Source organism: Procambarus clarkii, chromosome 45, assembly GCF_040958095.1.
Source record: "Procambarus clarkii isolate CNS0578487 chromosome 45, FALCON_Pclarkii_2.0, whole genome shotgun sequence".
In the NCBI taxonomy this organism is placed as follows: Eukaryota; Metazoa; Arthropoda; class Malacostraca; order Decapoda; family Cambaridae; genus Procambarus; species Procambarus clarkii.
The window spans coordinates 16,318,573-16,333,854 of NC_091194.1; the positions used below are offsets into that span (position 1 = coordinate 16,318,573).

At 44.7% G+C, this 15,282-nt stretch overlaps 1 protein-coding gene and 1 long non-coding RNA gene across 2 annotated transcripts in view; one reads left to right on the plus strand and one right to left on the minus strand.

The window, feature by feature from the left end:
- Positions 1-15,282, minus strand: part of LOC138350475 (uncharacterized) — a 352,612-nt gene that overhangs the window by 248,320 nt on the left and 89,010 nt on the right. The window lies entirely within an intron of this gene.
- LOC123769750 (meteorin-like protein) overlaps positions 1-15,282 on the plus strand; it is a 138,677-nt gene that overhangs the window by 59,149 nt on the left and 64,246 nt on the right. The window contains exon 2 of the mRNA XM_045760987.2: positions 10,990-11,375. Coding sequence (XP_045616943.2) covers positions 10,990-11,375 — 386 coding nt within the window. The remainder of the gene's footprint in view (positions 1-10,989; positions 11,376-15,282) is intronic.

Sequence of the window (15,282 nt, forward strand, 5' to 3'; positions counted from 1 at the left end):
TTATTATTATTATTATTATTATTATTATTATTAGATGAACGTGATCCAGGTGTCTGTAGATATACCAATGAATATGAAGAAACGTAAGTGAACATTATCCAGATACTTTTCAGCATGACTTAACATCTCAACAGGTTCAATTGAACGTGATTCAGCCGTGAGAGTCACCATCTGGTGTATAATTTCACTTGGCTTAACGTAGTGCTGTTCTTTGTGTGTATACCAAGAGGTCAACACCGTGATATTATCATTTAGAAAGCACTGACATAGTTAACTGAACAGATTCCAGTCCGCATCAAAGAACATAGCAAGTAGCCCTAAGGGTGGTGCAAGTCTTCAATCGAAATGTCGTTATTGGGCCCGTTTGTCAGGGAATCGAACCAGGCATTATCATTAGAGAGCGTTAATGACCACACGATCCAGTACTTTAGTTCGGCGGGATCTCTAATGATCTGATTTGGTCAACATCGTTCCCTTGTGGCGGTTCTGGGGGCAGGTTGGTTTCCTGGTGGCGGTTCTGAAGGTGGGGCGGGGAGGGTGTTGACGGGATGGGGGTGGAATATGGGGCAGGGGGAGGGAGGGGACTATGTGAGTGGGACGTCCCACAGTGTGGGTGGGACGGGGAGGGTGTGTGGTGGTCGGTGGGAGTTATGCCTAAATAAGTTATGGAAAGCCAAGTTTTGGAAGGAAATCTCAACGTACATGTTCACCGATAGATAACACCCCCCCCCCTCCCTTCTACACGCACATACGCACACCCGTACACAGTCACTGCGTGTGGATGAATGGTCACGACTGGTGATGCGTAACGTCATGCGTGGCAGGCCAAGGCTACGAATATCGCCGGAAACCCCCGTAACACACTAGCAAGAAAGGTCAACTCTCAAATCCACACTGAATGTCGGATATTTTACTTTTTCTCTCCATGACTGCAAAGCTTGCATGTTAAGTCTGAGTACATGCGAGTCTGTACTCATTTACTTGAGCTTGTAGGGTCAAGTTTCACTTACTTCCCACTTATTCATATCTAGGCTACCTTACAGTTTGGTTCTGTGTGTTTACCTTGCGGTAGTTCCTGGTATCAGTGTCCCCAAGGCCCGGTCTTTGACCAAGCCTCCCGGACCATGGGAGGCTTGTAAATCTTTCCTCACTCATGGTGGCTTAGTTTGTAGTTATTAAACAGTATATGATCTGCGAGGCACTACGAGGCTACCTGTGCAACCCGTCCTCGACTCAAGTCCATTACATTCAGCGGTCGACCCCACAGACGCACTCATAAATTTTAACATGCTATTCATTCAAAACGGGAAATTTCTCAAGTATAAATTAATATTATAATATATTAGCATATTGTGTATATATAGGCATAGGATAGGTTAGGTTAGGTGTTTAGGTTCTGTTGGCGATTGTATTTGCATTTGTAGTACGTGGGTGAAGCATTTATAGCGTTGTGATTCGAACAAAATTCGTCAGTGAAGCACTTGTTCCGGATATGTTCGAACGTCAGCAGTTGTGAGTCGTGTGTAAACCGCTTTTCATTCATAAACAGGGGGGTTTGGCGGGTGCATGGAATCACTTTTGGATCTTTGTTTGGAGGACGGGCTGACCTGTAACAGTAATAATCTTGAGCCAGAGTCACGAAGCAGTTAAGCAAGCATTTATGAGCCTGTGAATCTTTTTTTCAATCTTTGGCGATTTTGTTTACAATTATTAAACAGTTAATGAGCTCCGAAGCACCAGGAGGCAGTTTATAACAATACCAACAGTTGATTTGGAAGTTTTCATGCTTGTAAAACTGTTTAATAAATGTAACCAAAGCCGTCAAAGATTGAGGAAAGATGTACACGTTCGTAAGTACCTGGTTGATACCTGGTTGATGGGGTTCTGGGAGTAGTTCTACTCTCCAAGCCCGGTCCGAAACCAGGCATGACTTGTGAGAGTTTGGTCCACCAGGCTGTTGCTTGCAGCGGCCCGCAGGCCCACATATCAACCACAGTCCGGTTGGTCCGGCACTCCTTTGAGGAAATGATATAGTTTCGTCCACGGTTGTTCCGGCAATATTTCTTATGCTCGCTGGGAGGACGTTGAACAACCGCGGACCTCTGATGTTTATACAGTGTTCTCTGATTGTGCCTATGGCACCTCTGCTCTTCACTGGTTCTATTCTGCATTTTCTTCCATATCGTTCACTCCAGTATGTTGTTATTTTACTGTGTAGATTGGGGACCTGGTCCTCCAGTATCTTCCACGTGTATATTATTTGATATATCTCTCGTCTTCTTTCTAGTGAGTACATTTGGAGAGCTTTGAAACGATTCCAATAATATGGGACTTGCGTAACCAGTACTTGCGTAACTTCTTCGTGAATCTAGACCCTTGCCTCTAGAAGGGCCTCGCAGCTTTATCATGGTCGTAAATTGTTTACAATATACCAACTAGGCCACCATGATTGAGGAAAGATGTACAGTTCTCGTATGTGGACATGATGAATCCCGGCTCTGGGTCTACAGACTTAATAAAACAAGGGAAGACAAGAACATGGAACACGGAAGTTGAACACATTGAACCAGCGGAATGTTCGGAAGATATTATTATTAGTGTATCGAGGACGTGAAACAAACTAAGAATAAATAGTTGAGTCTGCCTCAAACAGTAAGAGGCTGGCCCAAGGACTGAAGACCGACTCTGGCAAATCGCCCTCCCTCGGAAGATGCAGCACGTATTACCTCTGACCTTTCACAGTTAAAACTCTGCTTCAGCTTGTCACGATTTGTAGCTACTCCTCCCTGCAACCTCCCACCCCCATCTCCACCCTTTCTCTGTCATCACCCCTCCCACGCATACCCCCACACACCTCTCACTCCTCACTCACTCCTCACTCTCACCCTCTCCTCCTCCTCCTTTCTCATCCACCTCCTCTTCCCTTGCAACCTCCTAACCCCTTTACCTTCACTTAGCAGCCCCCCCTACCCCGAGTAATTCCCCCCCACCTACCCGGAAACACCCCCCTCCTCCATCCTCATCCGCAAACCAAAAGCCATCCCTCGCACTTTATTACTCACTGAGTGAATATACTGTCATGAAGCGAGTACTGGACAGTGTCACTTTGCGAGTTCATATACCTAGATTTATACAGGCAAATGGTGACCGAGAATGCACGGAAGGGTGAGCTTAAGAGTAATATACACAAACGTATATAGGATTACGGACGCAGCAGGAGAATCCATATATAATTGCACTTACAGAAACAAAACTCTGTGTTCTCCAAAATCGTTAGACTCTCACATCTTCAGTTGGATCTGAGAATTAATGTTCCCAAGTTTAGCTTTTATCCAGGCCTGCAGGTTATGATTGTTCAACCAGGTTGTTGGACGCTGCTGCAGGCATTCTGACGTATAAATCACACTCCAAGGGGAAGCAAACAGTTGATCAGAAGAGACTGGAGATTCGAAGACATGTTAATGACGGGTTATAAGGGATCCAGAGACTATAAACAACCCTCAGCGATAATTACTGTTAGGATAACTGTGGGAGAAAACTGCAAATAAATTACAGGATCACCTGGAAAACTGAAAGAATTGTTTAACAAATGGCACACCACCTTTAACCTTATATTGTTGCAGAAGTCTATACAGAGGTTCCACAAACTCGGAAATCAATCATGCGCATACTAAAGTAACCGACATCACTACCCCAGGACATCAAAATCATCCTGATACGCTACAAACATCCAATATCATCCCAATTGCCACAAACTCCTTATATCACAAGTAATCAAGCAGGATCCCCAGTTATTGCAAATCATCTCTAGACATTTCTCAGAGGTCAGCCCCCACACAGCCTTCCTTCGGCGGGACCAAAGAGCCAGAGCTCAACCCCCGCAAGCTCAACTAGGTGAGTACACATTCCAGGGCGTCCCGATACACTCGCATCACAATCGTCTTCCCCCCCCCCCCCCCCCCCCAAAAAAAAAAAAAGTTATAGAAGAGCACTGCCACACAAAAGAAAAAAAGAAAACAGTTATAGAAGAGCATTGAAATACGTGCACATGCAGACCATCCAACACCTATTTTAGTACAACCACAGACATACAGGAATATTTCAACACAACCACAGACCATACAGGAATATTTCAACAACCACAGACCATACAGGACTATTTCAACAACCACAGACCATACAGGACTATTTCAACAACCACAGACCATACAGGAATATTTCAACAACCACAGACCATCCAAGTGCATTCCGGTAATCTAAGATCATGCAAGAAAATCCTAAACCACAGATTATCTAAGATTATCTCAAAACTCCAAAGATCACCTAAGGGGCTCGCCTGATTGTACCTGGAGTGGGTTCTCCGAGTTACTCTGCTCCCCAAGCCCGGCCTGGGACCAGAATTGACTTGTGGCAGCTTGATTCAACAGACTTGTTTGTTCCGGCAATATTTCTAATGACTGTTGGTTGGGTATTAAACAACCTTAGACCTCTGATGTTCATGTAGTGTTCTGTGAGGGTGCCTATGGTATCTAGTATACAATTTTTTTTCATGCATTTCCTTCCATATCGTTCACTCCAATATGTTGTTATTTTACTGTGTAAATTTGGGACCTGGCCCGCCAGTATTTCCCAGGTATATATTATTTGATACCTCTCATTTCTTTTCTAAAGAGTACATTTAGAGAGCTTTAAGGCGAGCATATTTCCAGGTCTTTCATATGTTGCTTTCTACTATGAGTAGATCTGATTATGTCTTGTATCCTGTATTTCGTTTAAGGTCTACATTTTTCCATACCTAAGGACCTTTAATTTATCACTGTTAAACATCACCCATCTTTACCTGATATTCCTATTGAACTCATTTTATGGGCTATCACTCCATCTGGAGGTTATCTTGAGATGATTTCCGGGCTTAGCGTCCCCGCGGCCCGGTCCTCGACCAGGCTTCCTTTTTGTTACACCCCCCCCCCCCTCCCAGGAAGCAGCCCGTAACAGCTGTAACTCCCAGGTCCCTATTTACTGCTTGGTAACAGGGACATCAGGGTGAAAGAAACTGCCCGTTTGTTTCCGCCTCCACCGGGAATCGAACCCGGAACCTCAGGACTACGAATCCAAAGCGCTGTTCATTCAGCTGTCAGGCCCCTGACAGCCATACCATGGTCACATTTATCAAATACTTTTGCAAAGTCCGTGTATACTCCGTGTTGTGGTGGATATGTGGGCCTGCAGGTCGCTCCACGCAACAGCCTGGTGGACCAAGCTCTTACAAGTCAAGCCTGGCCTCGGGCCGGGCTTGGGGAGTAGAAGAACTCCCAGAACCCCATCAGATTCAAGCAGATTACCACACCTGCCACAGTCTATCACAGATTAAGAAAGTAACTAGAAACAGAGCACTGCAAAAGATGTACAGTGACCACAACACAGCAGTTGCAACATCAGAATCTGCGGGTTGGTACAAGAATTCAACCAACTACGAACCACTTATTTTGATAAAAGGGAGCAGTAGAGCAACAGAAGTACACTTACATTGCATATGGCTTGGATTCCCATGTGTGTGGGAAATAGGCTTACAGGTTCCGGAAGACGAGAGGAAATGTCAGTACTAAACACCATAGAACACATTCACAATATATAAGCTGAAAACAACATAGCACAGACCATATACACTGACGGATCACTCAATACAGCTACAGGGAGGGCAGGAAGTGCTGTTATTGCTCATCAGCCCGATGGCAGCACAATTCAAAGGAACATGAGTTAGTAACTGGGCGTCTACAATGCAAGCTGAATTGGTAGCAATACTGGTAGCACTCGAAATTATTGACAACACCGAAGTAGACAGCTTAATTATTTCTGACTCCCTTTCCTCCCTACTAACAATAAACAGTTTGCAATCAAGTAATAACGTGCTTGTCTCAGAAGCCAGACATAGATATATAAGCATACTTAGCAAAGGGTAAATATAAAAATAATGTGGATTCCTTCTCACATTGACCTGCAGGAACATGATAAAGTTGACGCCATTGCTAAAGCTTCAGTAAATAAAGACAGTATTGAACTAGCTGACGTGTAACTATAAAGTTAGTTACATGTTAGGATAGATGAAATTATTTATGCAATAATTTAAGATGAGGTCTGATAAAGACCTTTTGTGCCCTCTGTAATGCTTTTGCGCTACCGCTCACAGGATGGGTATGGGGTGCACAATAAACTAGCCGCCTCCGGCGGCAACAATCAAAATGTGGAGAAATGCCCGACAGACCACTGGAACATTATCTAACACAGTGCACAGTTACAAACTCATTAAGATTTCAACTTAGATTTAACCGAGCAGAAGTAGTTGTTAAACACATTGGACAAAATCTTACTGAAGCGACCATACGAGTCATAAATACTCATACTCCGCCCAAGTAAAACAAACAACATATAGTGGGCCAGCCAGAGGCTTAGGGCCCGCGCAGGAATATCCCTAAAAAAAAAAACAGCATTTTATTACTGTTCTAATGGTTCTGTGATTTTGTATAGTAAATGCGAGTCACATTATGTTCCCGCTCTATCGCCATGTTGACCTGAGTTGTGAAGGTCGTTTAGAAGGTCATAGATCATCCAAGAGCACCCCAAGATCATCCAAGAGCACCCCCCCCTCCCCCCGCAGGGTCCAGACCACATCGACGAATCAAAAAGGCCCCCCTCTCCCCCCCCCCCCACCCCCTCCTGAGATTCCTAGCCTTGTTGTGCTGCGCTTAACTCATCAAGGCAGCAGCAGGTGGAGAGGATAAGGGCGCGCCGCGCGTCTCTCACTGTTGTTAGGCCCGCGTTAATTCCCTCCCCGAAGGACACGGGGTGTAAGAGGCGGCCTGGGGGCACGGGGCGGGGTGCTCTGCCTGGCGATGAGGTGAAAGTCGGGGTGTAATTCAGTTTGACATTCAGAAGATGAGATGGGAACAGAAGGTGGATATGACGGGATATTCTGGTTGTGTTTCTTGCCTGTGAGAAATGACGATATCAAATGCGAATTTAACTTGCAAATTGACCGAAAAATATAGAAGATTGAGATCGGAATTGTCGGTCTAACGAGATGAAGTTGAAAATGCCATGAAACAAATTGCTATTCAGTTGCTAAGGTTTCAGTCGAGTCGTCGGATAGTTGGAGTATATAATTTCACGTAAACTGTTGTGGGTGGTTAATGCAGAACATAATACTTTATTATATCCGCTGGCTGACTCGAGACGTAATCATTAATCACTACAGACATTAAGTGACGAAGCTGAATTGCTTAGTTATGGAGACCTGATTTGCAATGTCGAGCTTGTTATTGATAACTTAAGATTCAGGTAACACATTGATGCCTTGTTTGTTTACTGTGTGTGCTGGGGGGAGGGGTAACAGAGACTGATCGATAGTTAACACTTAAGAAAGTCCTCTTGCTAACTGTACGCCTCTTGCTCACTGTACGCCTCTTGCTAACTGTACGCTTCTTGCTCACTGTACGCCTCTTGCTCACTGTACGCCTGCGGGCACGTGGCGTGTCCTTCGGGTAGCCAAGATATAGCTCCACGTGCTATACAACTAGGCCTATATACTAGCCAAGATATAGCTCCACGTGCTATACAACTATGCCTATATACTAGCCAAGATATAGCTCCACGTGCTATACAACTAGGCCTATATACTAGCCAAGATATAGCTCCACGTTCTATACAACTAGGCCTATATACTAGCCAAGATATAGCTCCACGTGCTATACAACTATGCCTATATACTAGCCAAGATATAGCTCCACGTGCTATACAACTAGGCCTATATACTAGCCAAGATATAGCTCCACGTGCTATACAACTATGCCTATATACTAGCCAAGATATAGCTCCACGTGCTATACAACTATGCCTATATACTAGCCAAGATATAGCTCCACGTGCTATACAACTAGGCCTATATACTAGCCAAGATATAGCTCCACGTGCTATACAACTAGGCCTATATACTAGCCAAGATATAGCTCCACGTGCTATACAACTAGGCCTATATACTAGCCAAGATATAGCTCCACGTGCTATACAACTAGGCCTATACACTATGTCTTCTGGTGACGGCCTGATCAACACAGCTGTTTCTGGCCACCCGCACACTCATATTTCCCGCCTCTCAGCCCTCAGCGTAAGCCTATCTGATTACTTGCACGCTCTTTCATACAGTAAACTAATGTATATCTTGGCCAGCCAGTCAGCAAGTTTACTAAATTTGTAAACACAACTCGGGACTTAAGTAAACTTTCAGGTGCATACACACCGTGAAACGGGGGTATACCTCTCCATTTATACCCCGCTTAATGCTAAATTATCCTTTTTCTCTACATATACATATATATACATATATATATATATATATACATATATTATTATATATATATATATATATATATATATATATATATATATATATATATATATATTATTTATTACGTAAAATTTTAATTACGTAACGTGCGTGCAACTCCCTTCGTCCCCCGCTAAAAAAATAAAAAAAAAATCGAACACTGACAAGAGCGACGTGAGGCTCTTGTCTTCACCCCATAACGACCACCCACCCCATAACGACCACCCACCCCATAACGACCACCCACTCATGAGCGTGTGAGATAACCCCACACAATGATCCGTGACTCTGCCGAATACCTTATCTTCACTTTTTTGTTTTCTAATCTTTAGATTCGCAAATCAATCACTTGGCGGTCATGACTCGGTGGTCCAGCACCTCCAGGAAGGTGGCGAGGTTGATAATGTCTTACGAGTTGTAGGAGAGAGAGAGAAGGAAAGGGCTCCCCTTTCTTGTCCCCCCCCCCCCCTCTCTCTCTCCTGTGATGGGGAAGGGGGTATAGATAGGGGGAAAGGGGGAATTGGCTTGGAAGAGCAATAGAGGGTGGATGAGGCGAGAGGTGGGGAAGGGGCCCATTAATTGAGAGAGAGACAGAGAGAGAGAGAGACAGAGAGAGAGAGAGACAGAGAGAGAGAGAGAGACAGAGAGAGAGAGAGAGACAGAGAGAGAGAGAGAGACAGAGAGAGAGAGAGACAGAGAGAGAGAGAGAGAGAGAGAGAGAGACAGAGAGGGGGGGGGGGATTTATAACGATAATTCAGAGTTCAGATGGAGAGGGTCGTATGGAGTATGAGGAAGGGATAGTGAAGGTCATATACTCACATCATCCATCTTTATGCCCAAAGAGCTTGCTGTAAACACTTTGTTACACTATTGTTGTTCTGATGTATACACAGTGAAGGAGAGGAGATCAAAACAATGCTGGAGTATAAACCGTGGGAATGTTAGGCAGGAGTGTGAGGATGCTCAAGGCGGCTTTAAGACGCTGGCCTAAGACGTAAAAAAATAAAATAAACCCGTCTATTATGGAAGACGGGTTTAAGACTTCAAAAGACAATATGGAAGAGAAGTTTAAGATTCTAAGCCAAGAGTTAAATAGGTTGTAGAATAAGCCAGCAAACTCTCTGGTCAACATTCATCGTCTAGTGTTGCTGTCGCCTGAGAACATCAGATGTGAAAGGTTACTAATTCTTATTTTAAATCAATGTAACAAAGTTTGAGGAAAATCAAAGCAGCTGTGGTTCACTGTTTTGGGTTTGAACTGGAGCGTGAAGATGAGAACGATAACACTCTGTGGGGTGGGTTGTTTTGGGCACCCTGTTCTCACCTGGGCACCCTGTTCTCACCTGGGCACCCCTGTCTCATCTGGGCACGCGAGGCACTCCCTGCCTCGCCTGGGTACCCCTCAATCGCCTGGGCACCCCTGCCTCGCCTGGGTACTAAAATATAAATGAATATTGTTATATGTTAGCATACTGTGCATATTTAGGCACTGGTTAAGTTAGGTGTTTAGGTTCTGTTTGCGGTTATTTGTATTTGTAATACGTGGGTGAAGCATTTACAGCGTTGTAGTTCGAACAAAAGTTGTTCCAGTGTGTTCGAACATCATCAGTTGTGAGTTTTGTGTAAACCGTTTTTCATTAAAAAAAAAAGGGGGTGGGGGGGGTTGGCGGGTGCGTGGAATGGACTCTGGCCTTTGTTCATGAGGACGAGTTGGTATGTGGGTGAATCCTTTAGAGGTGCGATTCGAACACACGAATACAGCGAAGCACTGAGAAAAGTTCGGCGGTAATCGGTTGAGTCATTTGTAGTTTTTGTTTTATTCATAAACAGTGGATTTTTTGGGCGGGATTAACGAGGATTTTAGCATTGTTTATCCCCAAATAATATCGTAAGGACGGGCCGGCAACCCGACCCGTCCTTATGATCCGACAAGCTTAACATTTTGAGCGGTTTTGCCTCATCAGAAGCATTCAAACCGCGGCGTTGTAACAGTGCTCTTCAGACCGAGGAAGCGTCAATATGACGATGGTTATAATCTCACCAGACCACAGGGATTCCGACGCTATTGCCGATAGAAAGAAAATTGGTATGTAAATCAAGCAGAAAATCTTGTGTAAAATATGTTAACTGTCAACTGTTGTGTTTAGTGATGTCAACTGGTATATTTGTGTGTTTAGTGATGTCAACTGGTATATTTGTGTGTTTAGTGATGTCAACTGGTATATTTGTGTGTTTAGTGATGTCAACCGGTATATTTGTGTGTTTAGTGATGTCAACTGGTATGTGTGTGTGTTTAGTGATGTATTGGTATATTTGTGTTTAGTGATGTATTGGTATATTTGTGTTTAGTGATGTATTGGTATATTTGTGTTTAGTGATGTATTGGTATATTTGTGTTTAGTGATGTATTGGTATATTTGTGTTTAGTGATGTATTGGTATATTTGTGTTTAGTGATGTATTGGTATATTTGTGTTTAGTGATGTATTGGTATATTTGTGTTTAGTGATGTATTGGTATATTCGTGTTTAGTGATGTAGTGGTATATTCGTGTGTTTAGTGATGTGTACTGGTACAAGAGTGTAAACTGGTATATTGTGTGTTTACAGTGGTCTGGAGCAGGACGGTCGGGGGGTCCAACCAGTGTACCTGAGCTGCTCCTCGGGAAGAGTGGAGTGGCAGTACCCTCGAGCGGGACTGAGGGTCATCCTCAAGTCCCCGCACAAAGGACGAGACTTCCATGCCTGCATCAAGGGCGATGCTAAATTCGAGGGTGCCAGAATTTACCTGGAGGGCCACCGTTCCCTCCTGCCACTCTTCGCCCTCGACGATGGTCGTCCTCGAGAGCTGGCGAGATGCTTTACCAGCTACAAGGGCCAAGCCGCCCTCTACGTCGAGGCCGAGCAGGGCGCCGATGATCTCAAGAAGCAAGTGGTGGCGTTCGAGTACGACCTCCAGTCGCTCTCTAAAGGCGCTGTCTACGACCCACTCGAAGGTAAGACTCGACGCTTATACCCTGTGTCACCTCTCGAGGGGGAGGTTGTGGACATGTCGACACGTTTGACTGACAACCTCCCTCTCTCTATCTCCCTTCTTTTCTCCTTCCTTATTCTCCCTTCCTCTCTCCTTCCTTACTTCCCTTCCTTTCTCCTCTACCTTTACTTCCCTCTTTTACCCCTCTCATGTACTCCCTCAAGTGTGCTTGTTGCATCGATGTAATACAATGACGGCGATGAGTCACAATAACGTGGCTGAAGTATGTTGACCAGACCACACACTAGAATCGACTTGAGAATGATCCAGGACAGACCGAAACGTCGTCGTCCCTTCAACTTCTAGTGTGTGGTCTGGTCAACAATGCAATGACTTTTCACTCGTTTTTAACATTACATTTATATTAAAAAATATGCGTTGAATCTACTTCATCTATTATTGCAATTTGTATCATGCAGTATCAAGATCCAGACAGCTTTATGAATGGCATCCAAACCCTGAACAATATAACTAATTTTAACACGAAAACATAAGAATTTGAAAGATAAATTAGCAACATGGCTATGCACTCAGCCCCGGTCCAGTCTCATGGACTTCAATATTCATAAAGAAATGTAAAGTACCAGTAGTGCGAGCACTCCGTGTAATATGGATAAAGCTGGGATACAGTGAAGATACCAGCAGTACTTATATCAGCAGATATAGATAGCTCCACTACATAAGGGAGATAGTAAAGCTTTGGCAAAAAACTATAGACCAGTTGCACTAACATTACACATTATAAACGTTTTCTTAAGTGATCAGGAATCAAATCTCCAGTTTTATTGAAATCTATGAACTTCACAACCCAACTCAACAGGGATTTAGAGCGGGAAGATCAAGTTCACAATTATTCAATTAGACAAAATCACAGAAGCATTAGAAGAGACAAAATTCAGATGTTATATACAGGGAGTTTGCAAAGGCATTTGATTTGGTAAGTGTGACCATGAAGTGATAATAAAATGAGATCAATAGGAACAACGGGCAAAGTGGGTCGTTGGATTTAAAATGTTCTGTCAAACAGAATGCAAAGAGTAACAGTCTTAATGCAGTGAAAAGCTCTAACTCAGGGCACAGTTCTGGCACTACTGCTTTTTCTCAGTCATATCAGCCCATCCTCCCGATATTCATAGTGACTATGAGGACCGTCGAACATATATTTATGTAAACGGCAATTAGAAAGCACAAATAGGTATTATTGAATTTGAACAAACCGAGAAAGTTTTGTACTGATGTTGCAAAGAAAACTTATCTAACCTAACCTAACCTTCCTAAGCCTAATAAACGCTATCTGAGGTCTAATACAGTACATATAAGTTCTATACTAGGCCTACCTAGGCCTAGGAGTATTTAAGTTAGGTTTTAGCTTTATGTTTTCGTCTTATAAAGTGTATAGTATCAAATCCAGTATCTAATTGTTCATCACGTCTGTGTATGTAAGATGGATCACATAGTTACCAGAAGTACTCTCTAAACAGGGTGATGGGTTGCAGATAGACAAAAATACAAGTTACAGCTTCGTATCATCCTTTGCAGATAATACAAAAATCAACATGAAAATTTTATTTGTATTAGACGCTGGAAAACTACAAGCCAATATTAATAAATTTTCGATTGGGCAACGGAAATGATCTGATGTTCAGCAGTGATAAGTTCCAGGTACTTAGTTCCGATGGAAACGAGGAACTTAAACTAAACACAGGGTACAAGTCTCAACAAAACTTAATCATAGAAGGAAAACATGTAAAAGATCTGGAAATTATGATGTCTAACGACCTGACATCACAGTGTTTAAGAGAGAACTTGACAAGCACCTCCAAAGGATACCTGATCAACCAGGCTGTGACTCATACGGAAGGCTGCGAGCAGCCGTGTCCAATAGCCTGGTTGGCCAGTCCAGCGACCAAGAGATCTGATCGACGACCGGGCCGCAGGGACGTTAAGCCCCGGAATACTATTTAAATCACTGGTGCTATCTCGTTTTGAGTACTGCTCGGTACTTTCTTCCCTTTTCAGGGCAGGATAAACTTCTGAAATTCAGGGAATACAGAGAACACACACGGCACACTAAGACACGATAAAGCACCTAAATTATTGGGATCGTCTCAAAGCTCTCAAAATGGAAAGGAGAGCTCTCTCAAAGCTCTCTGGAAAGGAGACGAGAGAGGTATCAAATAATATATACTATACATGTTAGATAGTGGAAGGCCAGGTCCCAAATTTGCACAGTAGAAAAACATACTGGAGCGATAAATATAGAAGTAAATGCAGAATAGAATCAGCGTAGAGGTATAATAGGCACAATCAGAGAGCACTGTATGAACATCAGAAATCCACGGCTGTTCAATACTCTCCCAGCAAGCATTACAATATTGCTAGAACAATGGTGGACCTCTTCAAGAAGTAAGTAGGTAAGTTCCAGCAAGAACTGCCTGTCAAGTAGAGTTGTAATGGAAATGTGGACCAGCGGGCCTCTCCAAGCCCAGCTCCAGGCCAGGCTCAGGGGGTAGAAGAATTTCCGAGCCCCCATCCAGGTATGCGTTCCATTTATCTACCGGGTCATATAAGGTATGTGATATAGTGACGTCACAGGAGTGAAGTTCAGAAAGTAACATTGTAGGATTGAAGTTGAGGCAAGAGTGTTGTATCTCTTCACTCGAACCACTCATTGTTGCTGCTCACCAGGCATCTCTGTTGACTGGTCTCTCACTTGGTGCCTCTGTTGGCTGGTCTCTCACCAGGCGCCTCTGTTGACTGGTCTCTCACTTGGTGCCTCTGTTGACGGGTCTCTCACTTGGTGCCTCTGTTGACGGGTCTCTCACTTGGTGCCTCTGTTGACGGGTCTCTCACTTGGTGCCTCTGTTGACGGGTCTCTCACTTGGTGCCTCTGTTGACGGGTCTCTCACTTGGTGCCTCTGTTGACGGGTCTCTCACTTGGTGCCTCTGTTGACGGGTCTCTCACTTGGTGCCTCTGTTGACGGGTCTCTCACTTGGTGCCTCTGTTGACGGGTCTCTCACTTGGTGCCTCTGTTGACGGGTCTCTCACTTGGTGCCTCTGTTGACGGGTCTCTCACTTGGTGCCTCTGTTGACGGGTCTCTCACTTGGTGCCTCTGTTGACGGGTCTCTCACTTGGTGCCTCTGTTGACGGGTCTCTCACTTGGTGCCTCTGTTGACGGGTCTCTCACTTGGTGCCTCTGTTGACGGGTCTCTCACTTGGTGCCTCTGTTGGCTGGTCTCTCACTTGGTGCCTCTGTTGGCTGGTCTCTCACTTGGTGCCTCTGTTGGCTGGTCTCTCACTTGGTGCCTCTGTTGGCTGGTCTCTCACTTGGTGCCTCTGTTGGCTGGTCTCTCACTTGGTGCCTCTGTTGGCTGGTCTCTCACTTGGTGCCTCTGTTGGCTGGTCTCTCACCAGGCGCCTCTGTTGACTGGTCTCTCACTTGGTGCCTCTGTTGACGGGTCTCTCACTTGGTGCCTCTGTTGACGGGTCTCTCACTTGGTGCCTCTGTTGACGGGTCTCACACTTGGTGCCTCTGTTGACGGGTCTCACACTTGGTGCCTCTGTTGACGGGTCTCTCACCAGGCCCCTCTGTTGACGGGTCTCACACTTGGTGCCTCTGTTGACGGGTCTCTCACCAGGCCCCTCTGTTGATTGGTCTCTCACTTGGTGCCTCTGTTGACGGGTCTCTCACTTGGTGCCTCTGTTGACGGGTCTCTCACTTGGTGCCTCTGTTGGCGGGTCTCTCACTTGGTGCCTCTGTTGGCGGGTCTCTCACCAGGCCCCTCTGTTGGCGGGTCTCTCACCAGGCCCCTCTGTTGATTGGTCTCTCACTTGGTGCCTCTGTTGACGGGTCTCTCACTTGGTGCC